Raw genomic sequence first — 16,922 nt, forward strand, 5'->3', positions numbered from 1 at the left:
TTACTTTCTTTGTCCTGGTCCCCCATATTTTGGTACTTCACAGGGCCGAGCTACTTGAACGGAATTATCACTGGCAGATCTTCAAATGCTCCAATAGCTTACGGAGATTTACAAATGGCTCAGTTGACCTCGGGTTCAAGTTACTAGACAACCAGCATTTCAAGGGGGTAGACTTATTTCAATAAAATGCAAAGTGATCAACTTTTATGCTGTCTGTTTGGAAATTGGTTTGTCATCAATTCATTTAACCTATGTTATAATTTCGATACCTTAGTCTTGCTGTTTATCTACTAACCAAAACCACAAGTTCTTACTCACATTCTAGGTGTCACTTGTTTACTTGCTCAATGCAGATTCAATGTACCAGACAAACAAATCAAAAGCAAATCGAACAGCATATCTCCTTGCAACTTGATGTTCGTTTGTAAACCAACTTTTATTATTTAACCCGCATTTGAACTGCACATTTGACTTGAGGCGAGTTTGTGTATGAATGGGCAATCATCAGTTAATACTAACTATTTTGATGGAGTGCTTTGGTGTTAAATGGGCCATAAGCTGTAAATTAAATTACAAAGAGGCAGCAAAATTTATTGCCAGTAAAATTTGTGTTAACGTGTTCGGTCAGTAATTATTTTATTTGCCCTGCGGAATTGGATGTTTTGGCCAAATATACTGTTGTTTTGAGGACAGAACTGCCAGAATAAACAGTAGAGTACCTCGACCCAGATGAAACGACATCACAGGGTGTTGAACCTAACGAGCCTCCACTGTACTCTAGTCGAGTGGCTTGTGTATTTTTCATAATTATGTGTGCACATTACTCATGAGCAGCCAAATGCAAACAGGGACAATGCCAGATGCAGAGCGTAAAGTCCGGTACCGAGGAGTGCCGACTGTAACAGTAACTAGGCACACATTTGCCGTATATTATGGCTAATTTAATTGACTTGCCCAGCTTGCTTTTGGCCATGTGTTGTATTGTGTTGGCTGTCTGTAGTTATGATGGCTGGGGGCTCCTCCGATACCTCATGTTTGCTTGTGCGTGCGGTGCCTTTGATGTTTTGCAGACTCGTTGAGAAATGTCCTTATTGGCAATACAAGTGCTCAGAAATTCCAGACGGCCAAGTATGAAGCACAATCAACGGATTTAAGGAGGTGAAATGGAGAAACTTTATGAACTCGATGTTGAGTACAATAAGAGAAAGAAAAAAAAGAGTAGTGAAAATAAACTCTTTTAGCTTTCAGTCGAAAGAATTAGAAAAAATTAAAAGTTTTTAAGGCAAATCTATTTGTTGATTTTATCAGCTTTTTAAGTTCATAAATTTGCTACAGTACACTTTGAAAACTATCGGAAGAAAAAAACTTTGTTCCAACCTTTAACAAAGATTTAATTTCAACAAAATAAAATCAATAACTTTGCAAAATATTTCAATATGGTTAGGAAACCAACATATTGGTACGTGGTCTACAGCATATTTGGAAATATTTTAGCGCCATGCAAAAGATTTGCAGTCAATCCTCTCAAGCGGAATGGAATTCTCAAGCGTTTTGGCCAACACACACTCCCAGATAACCGAACCCATTCTCCAGCGCCCCAAACGACATATTCCATTTGTGTGATCCAAATGTTCTGGGCAAAATATGTGTGGGCATGAAATACCTCCTTGTGGGCCCAGCATGCTCTATATTCACTTAATTATAGATGCGACACGCACAAATTCCGGCCCTCCTCGGTGGACATTGTTATGGGTTCTTGCCCCAAACTGGGAACATATTTATGCGCCCTGTTTCTGACCCTCTGGGATTCCTGGGCTCCTTTTGTCCATTTCATTATGGGACACGGAGAAACAATAAAGTAGCAATTACCAGAAGTAGCAACATATGCAAAGGACCTCAAAGAACCTTTTAGAAATTTGGAAGCCGAATACGAATGGCTAATTGGTTTCTAGAGAGACACATAGGACGGGTAGTTATGATTGACATGTCCCCAGATGGAAACAAAATGTATTGTAAAACATTTTCAATTTATTTTAATTTTTATTAATTTTGTTTTCAGAAACAGCTCATCTTTAAAGTGGCACATCATTGTATAAACAAAAGAAGAACTGTTATGGTTTTAATTATCACTCATACGCAGTGTTGACACATTTAATTGAAAGAAGGCAGAAGCTTTTTTTAATTGAATTTTTGTAATTTTTACCACACAATGCCAACCAATTGAGGAGAAAAAAAAAACAAATATTTTCCTGGAAAAGGTCTCAAGTAAAGTTCAACGATTGGCAGGAAAAAGAATGCACAGACGCAAAAAATGAAAAACAACTACTGCACTTACCATTCACATCACACGTTCAATCTGTTCGCTTTGATGGAGTTTCACGTAGTTAACCAAACACGGATCGAAAGTCTGCAAAAAGTGCAGGGCAATTCTTTTTTTTTTTTGTTGCACAACCTTCGTCACTCTGCAGTTCAGCCGGAAAAGAATATGAAACCGCGGCAGCTTTGCTTAACTAAATTTTGTTGTCAAAACTTCAATTGTTGGCGGCCTACTGCACGAAAAGTTCGGGCCAAAACATTTTGACAGGCCGGGGATAGAGTTTAGAATGGAGAAGTGAGCATCAAGGGCCAAGAAAAACTTTTCCGAAAAATACCAACGTGTGAGGAGGCAACACCGAATGGGCCGAGATTCAGTTACGAGCGCACTTAACTATCACGGCCAACTTTGGAGCACTTAACAACACTTGAGCGAAACTTTCTACTAACCACATAGACATAGACTTCTTTGGCCATATATATGTTAGTCGCTTATCGGTGGCTAATTCTTGGCAGACTGGCAGACTGGCCGACTCTTGGCTAAACTTTCCCTTTACTGTCCAGGCCACGGCAACTATTGATGATTTTCCGAGCGACTCGTAAGCCGAGCTTGCAACCGCCTCGTCCAAGGAATCACCGCAAACTGTCTGAGCTTGGCCAAGTCCCCAGACAGCAGACTGTTGGCAGCATCAGCATCCTCTAGTGCCGAGTCCATCTCGGCCGAGAAACATCGTCGCCTTTTATGAATGGGGCGATGTTTGTGGAACGTTTGGCAAACGAAACCCGTTTCGCGCATGCCCACAGGGCGTATGCAAGATTTATGACAGTTGCGCCTGGCCGAAATACATCGAAAACACGTGGCGGCGGTCCTCCAACCAACAAGTGTGATAAGCGTGATAACGCCCGAACGCAAATTCCACTGTTTTTTCACAGCTCTAGGTCGGCGATTGTCTAAGGTCAGGGACGATGACCGCAGACCGTTGACAAAAAAAGTTGAAGTCACTTTTGATTACTAAAGATGAAATAATTGCTACATAGCTTAATCCAATTAATATATATATAGAAAATATATCCAGGGCATTGGCTTAACATTTTTTTATTATGTTTTTCATATTTCTATACAAAGAAAGGACTTAAAGGTCCTTAACTAAGAAATAAGTTGGAGCATAGAAATACCAGATTTTTGTTTATCTTACTTATTCTAGTCAAATAAGAACTTAAATTCTTGTCTTAACAAAAAAATAAATAAATCAAACAAGTTTAATGTTATGTAATGGGACTTTGGTAAATAGACTTTATTAGGAAATATAATATAATATAGATAAAGTCAATGTAACAAGATATTTTAATACATAAGTAGGAAAATCGTGTTAATTTAATGTAATATTTTGTAAAATTTAAAAGTACTCTTTAAGTAAATTCTCATAAATCAAAACAATTTGTAGTCCCTTCTTAATTTAAATAAAAAATTAACTTTTTAATTTTAATCATTTAAAAAATTGGGATAAGCTTAAGATTTTGATATATTTAAATAGGAAAAATATTTTTAATTTTTTTTTCAACTTAAGATGGGTAAAAATGTATGGTAGTCAGTGTAAAAACTGATAATCGTCTCCCTTGCATTTAGTTATCAGTCAATCCAATTAGATTCAATGTAAGCTTATCATTTAAAGTATTTACCCTTTTCAAGGAAAAGTTAAGTTTATTCATAAGCAGTGAAGTGGGAAGATAACTTTTGGCAAAATATTATTTCACACCAAGCATAGTCAGCCGACACAATTATGCAATATTTTACACTTAAGCTATCTTTTATTAGCTATCCTGACAGATATGCTCAGCTATCGCAGAACTGAGCATAAATTCACTTCCATTCAAAAACCGGTGGTGACGCAAAAAGAGATAAGCTGTCGATTAATAGTAATTCCTTATCAGGCATCGACTGCCAATTCAATTGTGTAACAGTTTGCACTCGAAGTGACGTTAATTAATTAAGCTGGCACTACAATGGCGCATCTCATTACCCCGACAAACTTACAAACTTGCGGTGTGGTCACCTGGGTGGGAGTGTGGAACATGGGGCTCTGTCTGAGGGCGTCTCATTATAATGCGCATTATTAACTGACATCTCATGTCACGCTCGAACAACCACTTTAAAGGGAATCCGCCAGAACGGACGCCCAAAACCGCCAATCAAATCGATTGGCATTCGTTGACACGGAACATATGCTCGTCGTGGTCGAAAATCTGAATGGTGAACCTATAGGACTTAAAACTTTAAGTTACGGAGTCGTCGTTATTTGCATGCACATCGTCGGGAGCATCTTGTCCGGGGTCCTCTTCCTTTTCCTTCTGCACTTTCGACGTGCCCTGCTCATTTTGCCAAACAAATTCAGAAACACTTTAAACTATTTTGCTTGCTCTTTGGCCGTGCCGTCTGTAATTTCATGTTAATATATGCATGCAGGGTGTACTTCAGGGTGCTTTTTGGGGCAGGGGGCGGCACCCGCGTTTTGTGGGACGCCAACACACAATGCAAATAGCGCAACAGGGCGTGACCCATCCCAAAAAATATTACAACCATAATAAAATGCCAGCGTTGAGTTCATTTTAAAAGGAACTATTTCAGTGAGTCCTTTTGAAAGCAGCCCAGGGAAAAGTTAAAGCTGATATGAAATAAGTTAAGGTTGAGCAGACAAATTTGTTTCTGAGAAATATACCACCTAAAAGTTACTTTAAAAGCCGTATCATATGTTTCAACTTTGCCTTTAAGGTTTACTTACCAGTATCGGAAAACTTTACAATATTTGTTAAGCCCATAGCTTCATTAAAAAAGTTACTACAAATTTAGTTCATAAACTTTGAATAACATCTTAATATTGAGCCACATTTATAGTATTTCTTTTTAACTTACACTGAAAGGCTTATAAATTCCTGAGATATGTCCACACTTATTTTCAAAATGCCTTGAAAGTCATATTTTATATTTAACCTTTGCCTTTAATGTTATCCCACCAATATCACAAAACTCGTAAAAAGTTATCGAATTATTGTTTTTATTTTTGGAATTACTAAGAATTTTGCGCCAGTTGTTTTTCTTTATAATATCTTAATCAAAGGCCACATTTATACTTTTTTTTATACACCTACGGAAGGTTTTTAAATTTCTAAGAAATATTTAAATTAAATATTTCAAATGCCATATCTTATGATTAACCCTTGCCTTTACAGTTTACTATTACTTATGTAGAATTCTTTAGCGTAAGTTCCTATCTTTTAAATAATATCTTAGGCCAGAGCCACATTTATACTGTTTCATCTTAGCAAACACCTATAAGAGCTTTATCAACTCGCATATTAATTTTTTTTGGGATATCATTTCGAAATGATATGAATATTTTAGATAAAACTTACTTAGTCACTTATTCACCGACTATAGAAGGGATACCTGGCACACGCCGTTGCCATGGCACTTCATATGCGGAAGTCACTCCCGCTTATGGGCGGAAATGAAAATTGAATAATTGGCTCAAAATAGATTAGACGAGCCCACAACAAAAATCAGCTGATGTTACCATAAATCTTCTACTTATTTCGGCCAAACTTTGGACTCCACGCGTGTGCCGATTGGTGGTGCTTAATTGATATGATAAGCGGGCCATCAACGCGATATAAAAGACAATGTAAGGGCTCTGGCCACTCAGTTGCGAATTAAAACTGGACTAGCAAAATGCCGACAAAGGCAGTATTCCCCACCTTCTACAACAAGGAGACCAAGATCTGGAGTGGCCCGCCAAGGGCCACGATGTACGACCACAATGCATCGATCGGTCAGATTGTCTTCAACTCGCTGCGCTGCTGGCCCACCAATGTGATTCAGGTAAACGATTGAGTGACCACCACCAGGAGGATGTGTTTGGAGTTCGGAGTCTGATGAGCTCGATTATATAAAAGTAGATCACCGACGACGACGGCACCGTTCTGACCAACGCCGACATGCTGGCCTATGCCACCCGCATTGCCTTGTTCTTCAAGAGCGAGGGTCTGACCCAGGATGACCACGTCGGGATCATTGCCAACTCCAGCACCTTCGTGATCCCCGTGGCCACCGCCTGCTTCTTCCAAGCCACGCCCTTCCACGCCGTCAACTATTCGCGGGAGCCGGCCATCATCAAGGGGCTCTACTCGGTCACAAAGCCCAAGATCATGTTCATCGATGCCCCCGACTACGAGCGCATCAAGGAGGTCACCAAGGAGTGGTCCCCCAAGCTGATAACGCTCACCGGAAAAGTGGAGGGCGTGACGAGCATCGAGGATCTGGTGAATCCCCATCCCGCCGAGAAGATCTATGTGTGAGTAATCTATGTGTAATAAAAAGCACAATTCAACAATTATTTCTTGACCAACAACAAAGTGCTCAAAAAATAAAATATATTTTTGGAGTAATAATTTGCTCAAAAATGTTAGCTTTAAGACGCATTGCCTTGGAAGAGATTGTTTTGTTAGCTTACTGAGCCAATCACGACAAACCAAAAAAACCATTTTAATTTTATTTATTTTTTTTTTTTATACAATATTACTATGATAGTACAATCCATTTTACACATTAAGGATGTCTAAATATATATATATTTTATTAGATGTTTTTAAGGCCTTTATTATGCCTACATTATAATTACTTATGAATAAGTCAGAATTCGTTTTAATATCCTTTTTTAAAGTAGACCATTTTGTAAAGATGTTTTCATCGTAAAGTGGTTCGTATTAAATAATTTCTTGGCCAAGAACATTAATCAGGAAGCATATGTTCTTTTTTAATCCATTTTTAAAATTGTTACCCTTAGAATCGAGTGTTTTGAGGAAAAGGCTTAGTACGTAATTGTTTTTGATAATAATTTACAATTTCTACCTATTGCAGACCCGCAGCCTTGGCCACAGGTGGTGACCAAACCGCCGTGGTGCTGTGCTCCTCGGGCACAGCTGGTCTGCCCAAGGCAGTGGCCCTCTCGCACCGCCACATTGCGTCCACCAACTCGTGAGTTTCAATGAATCCAAAGGGGGCTTGCCTATCTAACCCAAAACATCTCCACCTGCAGGCTGTGCATCAGTACTGATGTGGTGTACACCAGTGCCACCATTGACTGGATGACCGGATTCTCGATAACCGTAATGAATCTCACTTGGGGCTTCACCCGCATCATTTCCAACAAGACCTTCAGTGCCGAGACAGCCCTGTACCTGCTCCAGAAGTACAAAGTCAACTGTCTGGCTATGGCTCCTTGGCAGGCCTACGAGCTGTACACCAGTCCACTGGCCACTCCGGAGAAGCTGGAGACCTTGAAGATGTCCTTCGTGATCGGGGGCTGGATATCGTTGGCCCTGCTGCGCAGAGCCCAGGAACTAATGCCCCGGACCTACATCATGTTCTCGTACGGAACGACGGAAACCGGCGTGGTGACCATCAACATCGACCATAGTTTGGAGTGCTCGGTGGGCAGAGTGGCGCCCGGAATGAGGATCAAGATCATCGGCGAGGATGGCCAGCAGCTGGGCGTGAACCAGACGGGCGAGGTGGTCATCGACATTGGGCTGAAGTGGGAGGGATATCTGGCCAACCCAGAGGACACGTTGGCCACCATCCAGAATGGCTGGATCAATCTGGGCGATCTGGGCTACTTCGACGAGGACAACAACCTGTATCTGGTGGACCGCAAGAAGGACCTCTTGAAGTACAAGTCCAAGCACTATTGGCCCAACGAGATCGAGCAGATCATCGCCGAACTGCCGGAGGTGGAGCACGTCTGCGTGGTGGGAGTTCGCGATGAGAGGTATGGCGATGCCGCCGGAGCCTTGATCATCAAGAAAGAGGGCGCCGAGATCACCGGACAGCAGATCATCGACCATGTGGCCCAGCGCGTGGTGGTGGACTACAAGCAGCTGAATGCAGGAGTCATCTTCGTCGATCACTTCCCCAAGAACGCCAATGGCAAGGTCATGCGGAGCTTGGCGCGTGAGGTCTTCGAGGAAACCACCAAATAGGACTAAATACGAAATCTATTTTAAAGAATAATGTAAAGAAAAACCTAAGTCTTTGTTGCGCGTGATAATTAAAGTGTACATTTTTTGTTAGTTTATGTGTTGGGTTTTATTAATTGAGTATTTAAATCATTGGAATGTATAATTCACATATATTTTTTTTATGTGGTTGATTATGACAACTTTATTTAATCTAATAATCTATTATTTGTAGAAATAAACTACATTTAGATGTGGTATTTCAAATTTAAGGCACATTTGGAATACTTTAATAAATAAAGTTATTATAATGCTTATTGTAATGTTTTTATGGAAGCGTTCTCAAAGTATTGTATATGTTATTGTTAATATAATGAAAATTATATTTTATTTGAACTAAGTTATATTCAAATGTTGTATAAGGACTTTAAGTTATTATATTAATTATTGTTATATTTCTAATGGAGGGGTTCCCAAAGAGCATTTACTTTTTCTGATGATTAACTTAAGTGCAAAGTTTTATAAGACAATGACTTGCATTACTTTTTATCTGTAATGCCTTAAGCATTATCTATTTAATTTAATTAAAAATGTGAAATGATTAAAGCTTGACTCCTGATAAGATATGTCTCGAATTCAAAATATTGTTTATAAAATATGTATCTAACATACCTATCTAAAAAAAAAAACAATTAAATATGAATATATTTAATATTTAAGATCCCAATTACAGTTAATTAAATAAATATCGCTGTTGACTTCCAGCCTCAATTAATGAACCAAAGCACATTTCATTTAATTCAGTTGCAGTAGTTTGAATTGCATTTCAACCACGTTCAAGTGCGGCCATCAACGTGGTTTTCCGGTTTCCAAAGTCCGAATAATAGTGAATTTCCGTGCGAAAATGGCAAATCCCTGGCCTGATCCCTTTCGGTACATAGCATGAGCACCTTTTGTCCCAGCAGCTGCGGTGGGTAAATGCGACCATTTCACGGTTATGGAAATGAAAATGTCTGCCAGTCCAATTGCAATAATTTACCTTCCGGTCGATGGTGGCATTTTGTGTTTCCGGTTGCGTTCGCGGCTTTCACAGCCGCTGTTTCCGCCGCACGCGGCACAATCTGCTCCATTTGGCTGAATTTTCGGGAGCTATGCAAAAACTCTGTTGACCGCAACACTTGAATTGCTCTTTTTCAGCAAATTCCAGCAAATTCAATGTAGCATGTCCTGTTTGGTTTTAGTTAAGCGCGTATCCTTGTGGCTTCCACCAAAAGGGATATCCCCTTGCTGTTTCGCTGTTGCACTCGCAATGCATTCTTGGTGCGCCGTCGACGCCATCGTAAATTATTCAAATTTCGAGTCGTAAATAAACGCTCATAAACATAAGCACAATCGTTGTTTACGGGCCTGCTTTTGAAACCGGCAACGCCCACAGGACAACTTTTCAGCTCTGGGACTTCAGGCACTCGTCTCCGTCTCCGTTTCCATTTTCATTTCCATCTCCGGATGCCACAAGCCCCTCGTGAATTCAGTGGCAAATTGCTAAAATCGCTGGCTTCCCATGCGAGTTTGAAGCTGGCTTGCGGGAATCCCCGGCAATATTATGCGGTGGCAGCTGCAATTGAGACAAAACTTTAACGCAGCCTCTCACAAAATGTTTTGGGCTATTATGTGGGGTTTTCATATGGTATATTATTTGTATTAAATTATTATACCAAGAAGATTGCAAAATAATAATATTTATCACCAAAGAAACTTTTAATTAGATAAACACTAAATTGACTAAAAATGTTTTGAACAAATGGCCAAATGGCCAATTTTGAAATACTTTTATTTCAAATATTTATTTCAAATACGTCAAATATCATTCTATATTGAGATCTCCCATAAAATTAATTTAAATTTATACATTAAAAATGTTCACTTTAAAAGAAACATGCTCTAAAAGCAATTTAAGTTCTTAATCCAAATCCAAATCCAAAGTTCTTAATATGTTATTAACCATTACTAATCAATATAATCTAACTGAAAATGCAACTTCATATTGTTTTGAAACTTTTAGTGGCACCTCCTACTTGATTGACGTTTGGCCAAATCAGGGGGTGATTTCAGTCTAAGTTTGCTTTATTTGTTGACAGCCATATCATCCATCCATTGTGGAAAGCGGACTTAACAGATCCTGGCATTGATGCCTGGTGAATGGACTCAAGACTTTTGACTTGGCAGCCAAAAGGCAATTGTTTGATTGATGGACGGGTTTCGATTGCTCGCTTAGCTAAGTGAAGTGGATGGCAGACAAAGTCTTTATCTGAAGGGGACACTCGATGCGAGATGAAGGTCGATGAAACCACCAACCATCAACCACCCAATAGTCGGATTTAATCACCCACCCACTCACTAATTATGCCATCGCCGCTGGCAAGTGCACCTTCCTCGCAAACGATGTTTACATGCAATTACCGTCTCAGTGTTCCGCTGTCAACTCGAACGCTATTTTCCATTGTTTATTACATGATGCTCTCGGCCCAGCTCGATTCGGTTAAGGGGAGCTAAGTGCAGGTGGAGTACGCCAGGTGATTCAGGTGATTTTGCGATTCCAGTGGAGGGAGTGGAGTGTAGGAAGTGGAGTGTAGGAAGTGGAGTGTAGGAAGTGGAGTGTAGGAAGTGGAGTTTATGGGTGTCCTGTCGGTGGCATGCTTAATTGCATTGCTGTCGGCAATGTATCATCGCAGAGCCATTTCTGTTTCGGTTTCAGCTGCATGAGCTGGTAAAAATGTTCGTCGCTAATGTCGCAAATGTTTGCTCTTGGCTTATGACTCCGCGCTTGGCTAAAACACGAAACAGAGCCAAATGGCAAAGGAAACGGTGGTTGTAGAGAGGAGGTTAATTTAATTGCTGCATTCCTGAGTTCTCATCGTTTTTTTAAGGCCAACTGTTTGGTTTTTAGGTTACTAAAAGTATTATTTCTAGATATTTGTTTTTATTTGGTTTAATTTATATCTTATTCAATTAAGTATTCATTAAATTCTTAATCAATTTATTTTACTAAATAAAATAAAATAGTTTAATAATTTGGAAAAAAATTAAAAATATATTTAAATACACGAGATTTTTTCTCTATTTTTTTTGTTAGAAAATCAGTTTGAATTATAAATTTCCCCAGAATTTATTTAAAATCCACTCCATATCTCAACCCCAATCATAGCCAATTTATAATAGGGATAACAGATTTGATAAGTTAATTAAAATGCGGAGATTTACTTGAAAGGGCCGTAGAATCCGCAGACATTTTCAAGAAAGAGTTACGGCCAAGGCAATTTAAGTTGTTAGGCGCCAATGAATTATTCATTGCGACTCGTTGTCGTGGCCTACGCGTCGATGATTAAATCAAATGGCTTCCAGCCGTTGTCAGTGCGCCCCGCAAGGGCTCAAAAACCCACTCAAGGTCGCCACCCACGCCCACCCACCGGTCATCCTTATCGCTGTGGTAGTGCAAATGATGCCCACGGGCTGAATTACCAAAGCATTCGGCTGCCAGGCAACTGTCAGCGATTTCAAGGGGTTAATTGTGTCGCAACCCGCTTAAATCGCTGAAATTTTCTATTTGGTAAAGGTCCAAGACGGGGCGGGAAGTCAACCCCAATCCCCGATTTCTGTTCGCAGTTCATTGCCTTGGGCGGAAACAAACAAACTTCCAACTGACTGGAGACAGAGTAACAAAAGGTCCGAGAAGGTCAAAGGTTGCGCATTCGAAAAACAAAGAAATAAATAGAAGTCCGTAGTATAGCCATTCATTTGCGACCAACGAATTTAAGTTTTTTTGATTAAATCAGGAACTTTTCGGAATTGCCTGCTGCAAATAGAAACCGTACAAGGCACACCTCAGCTTTTCGGAATTTTCGCATTCGTAACGGGTGCATGGGCCAGAAATTGAATGGACATTTTCATTCAACAGCATTCTGCCCATTTCGTTTTGATTTGAATTTCCATTTTGGTGCATTGGCCATTTGCTTTTAATAAAAATTCATCAAAAGGCCGAAGCAGAAGCAGAATCAGAATCAGAATCAGAATCATGTGCGCCAGAAGTCATAAAAAAGAGTGAAACAATGGCGAGCGTGCAACCGGAAACGGAAGTCGACGCAGACAAACACCAGATATGAAAGGGCGCCATTGCGAAAAGGGAAAAGGATCCAAGGCTGGAATGGAACACACAAGTCGGTAGCACAAGCAGAAGAAGAATCCCAAGCAGCAGCAGTGACAGCAGAAATAAGCTGCCCCTTTTTTCGACTTCACAGTTCTCTGAGATGATTTTTAAATAAGCAAGTATACGTATTTTTATGGCATTCCAATTTTGCGGAACAGAGCGAGAATTGTAGTTACAGCAAGAGCTCCTTTCGGCCAAGGACTAATAGGCAGGGCCTTGACAGCACGTCCTGGATGTGGAGCGAAACGAGATGGCGAAATGGCAGCAGCCATAAACGAAAATGTGTAAAAAGCTCAAGCGGCACTAAAGGATTCCCCCCTACATGCCACCAAAATGGGGCGAATAGGTGCATAATGGCCGACTGACACTGTGGGCAGATGTCAACATGTGCTTTTATTATCAGAGAGAGAGAGCACCGCCATTATCCTCCCCTGCATCCTGCATCCCTCGTCCTTTGCCGCCGCTCCACGTGGCCACGTGGCGGGACTCGAAATGCAACTTAATTAAGAGCCGAAAAAGCGGCAAAGGAAACTGCAGCTGGCATCTGCGGCGGTTAATGCCGGACGGCCATAAATCTGCCAAAATGCACGGCAAGCACCAGAGATCTGCAAACTGCAAACTGGAAACTGGCTACGTATAACGAAGAACGCAGAACGGCATGGGGCTATATAAATATACGACTGCGACTGGCAAGCGATAGCCAAGCGCATTGCGACTTTTATGACCTCCTCCGAAGCGAGTGAATTAAATGCGAGGTAATTACATATTATAAATGTGTTTAGTTCGGTGATAGTTTCTCCCAGAAGAAAGCTAGTTATCACAATGTATTCGCCGGGCACATAAAGTTACACGGACAAAAATTTACTAGCCACTTTTGTCCCATTTCAATGCGAATATAGTTTGGTTTTTTTTTGTGTTAATGGAAAGCACAAAGGAAACATTTTAAGCGTCTTAAACTTACATTTCAAGGGACTTAATATGTAGTTATTTTTATTACAAAAATTAACAATTACAATGCAAAATTCTTTTATGTATTTATGTGCTTTTATTGTGATTTTCTTAACAACTTTTAGTTTAACATGTTTAAATTGTATTCGTTTTTAAAAGTTTTCTGACTTTATTATTGTTTGTTCAAAGTCACATGCTCGTTTTATACGACGTTTGCAGAATTTGATTTATATGTGCAATTCAGTTTAACTGCTGTTTAAATGTTGTTATAGTGCTATTCATTCTCCTGTTCGAGGCGATCGCAGATGGCCTTGACGAACTCGGAGCACTTGGCCTTGCCGCCCACATCCTGTGTGCGGATGTCCGTGTCGCGGTAAACCCCGCGAATAGCACACTCCACCTGATCCGCGTGCTTGTCCAACTTGACGTGGCGCAGCATCAGGACGGCACTGAGCAAAGGCCCAGTGGGATTGGCCAGATCCTTTCCAGCCAGGGCGTGGCAAGCCTTCATGCGGCAGTCGAACACGGTGCCCAGACTGCTCACTGAGTAGCCGGGACAAATGCCAGGAACTCCCATCATGCCGCCAGCAATGACGCGCATCACATCGCCGTACATGCTGGACGAGACCAGGACGTCGCTCTTCTTCGGGTTCATCAGGATCTTCATGATGCAGGTGTCCAGGTAGTGCTCCTGGTACTTGACTTTGTCCACGAACTTTTCGTGCTGCGCTCGCATGGCCTCCAGGAAATTGCCATCGGTCAGCTTCATTATGTTCGCCTTGTGGGCCACCGTGATCTTCTTGCGATTGTGCTCCACCGCATAGTTGAGCACAAACTCGGCGAGCCTCGCCGCTCCGGTGGTGGTGCTGACCTTGATAGTTTGCACGATACCCGGAACCACCCGATGCTCGATGCCGGAGTAATCGCCCTCCATCTGATCCCGAATGATGACCACGTCAAAGTCGCCGTATGGCGTGTCCAATCCCTCGATGTGGGCGCACAGGGCTACGTAGGCGAACTGGGCAAACTGTTTGCGGATTTGGCGCTGCCAGTGGCGACTATCTACGGGTCCCTTGATGCCCACTTTATTGGCCCGCAGGGAGTCCAGGATTTCGGTGGAAACATTTTCGCTGTCGGGGGCCATGTACTGGTCATGGATGTCCCACTCAATGGGAACCTTGGCGGCGCAGAGCACTTCCTGCACGGCATTCATCAGTTCGGGACCCACACCCTCGCCATTGATTAGGGTGACCTTAGTCACCTTGTTGGCATGGTCACCCTTCTCCTTTTCCTTGGGTTTTTCCTCTGGTTTCGACACACTGACATTCTTGGACTGATCCTTACCCGAATAAAGTCGACAGCCCACCGATCTGAGGTGACCCAAACGTAGTCTCCGCACGATGTTCATTTTTGAAAATTTGGCCCAAAAAGTGAATTGTGACTGGAAAGTATTTGTTTGCTTGGGCTACGTGTTCGCGCAGCCCCCAAAAAAAAAAAAAACACTTGATTTGGCAGGATTTCAATTGTCTGCTCATAAATTCTCGGAAAATATGTCTTGGCAGGGTATAGAACTGGGTCACCGGTGGGGGATTTAAAAGTCGTTGGGGCCCGCTTTAATGTGAATCCCGGGCACCTGAAATCCAGGTGCATTTGGTGTGCTGATTCCGCCTGCGGCTGTGTAAATGTGACAAATGGCTTGTCAACGGCTGTGGGCCGAAATCCAGAAGGCGACTGCTGGCGACAGACAAATGTCCGCCCCGTCCGTCAGGGGCGTAGCAATTATGAGGCCAGCGGCTGTGATTTTTCACAGGGGGCGTGAACGTCTGCAAAAGCACACCATTAAAATCGACGACCATTAAGAGCAGACCACTGGTTGTGTTATAAATGTGCAGTAATTATTTCACCCGCCAGCTGATTACAATTTCACGATTATTAATGAGGTTTATTCTCCATTTCATCCCACTAGTAATCAGCGAAAACAATCTATTAAGGTTTAACGACATCTTCAATTCACTTTTACGAGACAGAACCGTAAATCCTACGAAAGAGTATCTTACAGATATCGAACAAAAGTAGGAACTTACTTGAATGTGTTTGTCGTCCCGTGCTTTACTATCATATTTTATCGCGTATGGCCTCTATATTGACAACTTTTGGCACATAAAATCCAACAAAGTGCAATTCGCCAACAAAGTCGGTGCAATGAATAGCCAAAACTTAGTAAAGTTTGTGTAAACATTGGCCAAAAGCAAACTGCCAGCCATCGCACTTACAATGTGTGAACCCAAACTGTTATTAACCCCAGCTCATTGTTCGGCAAATTGAAAGTTAGATTAGGGCGATGGCTGAGGTGAACCGAAGGATAAAGGCCTTGAAAGGTGACTTCTTGATTGGCATATTCAATTCGAGGACCTGTTCAGATGTCGGTTTGTTTGGTGACATTTTATTGATATTCCATGCCTACTCAAGAATCAAGATATTGATAAAAAAAAAGATTCTAAAAACCAGACGTTTTTCAAAACATAACTTATTTTTGCAGTGCATTTTAAATTGCTGATTTAATGGCCTAAAGCACGAAAAAATGTACTCGAGTTTCGATTTTTTGATTATAATAATTACCCCTTGATATAATTATTAAAGCAATTCAAGACACATGCATTGCTAAATCTAAGTTCAAATTTCTCCAAGTGCAAGCCAAAAAGAATACGTTAGCGACCTTCAATGAGTCTCAGGAGCTTATCTAAGTGCATGCACTTAAAAATCGTTTAAAAATGTTGCAAGTACCATAACACAAGAACAGTACAATTTGGTTGCCTTGAAGGTGAAGGCAATATAAATGCATGGCTTATTTACAAGCTGTGTGTGCTCTTTCGAGTGCATACATAATTCTAGCCATTGTGTGTAGTATTACATATGCGGATGCATTTGACGAAGGACGTTTTCCGGGAGAGCTGAGGGAAAAGCGTGGTAAGTGAATTACTTTTCAGCATCTGCGAACTCATTGAAATCCACATCGGGCCACTCACACATGTAAGCCGATCTGTGGGATTACTTTCCCTTGCGGAAACGCAATCGCTATTATGCAGTTAGTCGAGTGCAGTCTGATGAGAAAGCTTTTGCCGTATCTCAAGGCTACTTGGGGTAAACGCTGGAATGAGCAGTTATGATCCGCTGATTTTCATTAGTTCAGCCCGGTGCTCATGAATAATGCATGGCAAGTTTATCATTTCAACGGGCTACATGTTGATTTAAGCCTTTTCAGGCCCTTTTCGCCAAAACTTGCCAAAACAGCTCCTGCCAAAATATTGGCAGAGGATATAAAAAATAAAGAGTTTTTCACACCCAAAGCAGCGGACAGACAGATTTGGTTGTTTATGTAGTCAAGGGACGTGCAACCCTTTTGTCAATGAGGAGGTTGCAAATTCAAGACGGAGAAAAATACTGT

The 16,922-nt window shown here is 41.2% G+C and overlaps 3 protein-coding genes across 3 annotated transcripts in view; 1 reads left to right on the forward strand and 2 right to left on the reverse strand.

The window, feature by feature from the left end:
* LOC108144777 (5-hydroxytryptamine receptor 1A) overlaps window positions 1-2,937 on the reverse strand; it is a 39,392-nt gene extending 36,455 nt beyond the window's left edge. Inside the window, exon 1 of the mRNA XM_017269886.2 lies at window positions 2,336-2,937. The gene's annotated coding sequence lies outside the window, so the exon portion shown is untranslated. The remainder of the gene's footprint in view (window positions 1-2,335) is intronic.
* A 3,084-nt stretch (window positions 2,938-6,021) lies between these two features.
* Window positions 6,022-8,444, forward strand: LOC108144916 (luciferin 4-monooxygenase). The gene is made up of 4 exons (XM_017270079.2): window positions 6,022-6,190; window positions 6,268-6,662; window positions 7,229-7,345; window positions 7,407-8,444. Exons 1-4 carry the CDS (start codon window positions 6,041-6,043, stop codon window positions 8,347-8,349), a joined length of 1,605 nt encoding a protein of 534 aa, XP_017125568.1. The 5' UTR covers window positions 6,022-6,040; the 3' UTR covers window positions 8,350-8,444.
* Window positions 8,445-13,588: 5,144 nt separating this feature from the next.
* Window positions 13,589-14,950, reverse strand: LOC108144239 (probable isocitrate dehydrogenase [NAD] subunit alpha, mitochondrial). The gene has a single exon (XM_017268918.2). The coding sequence runs from the start codon at window positions 14,883-14,885 to the stop codon at window positions 13,752-13,754; it is 1,134 nt and encodes a 377-aa protein (XP_017124407.1). The 5' UTR covers window positions 14,886-14,950; the 3' UTR covers window positions 13,589-13,751.
* Between the last annotated feature and the right edge of the window lie 1,972 nt (window positions 14,951-16,922).

The sequence above is a fragment of the Drosophila elegans genome, unplaced genomic scaffold (genome assembly GCF_018152505.1).
Source record: "Drosophila elegans isolate 14027-0461.03 unplaced genomic scaffold, ASM1815250v1 contig_183, whole genome shotgun sequence".
Classification (NCBI taxonomy): domain Eukaryota; kingdom Metazoa; phylum Arthropoda; class Insecta; order Diptera; family Drosophilidae; genus Drosophila; species Drosophila elegans.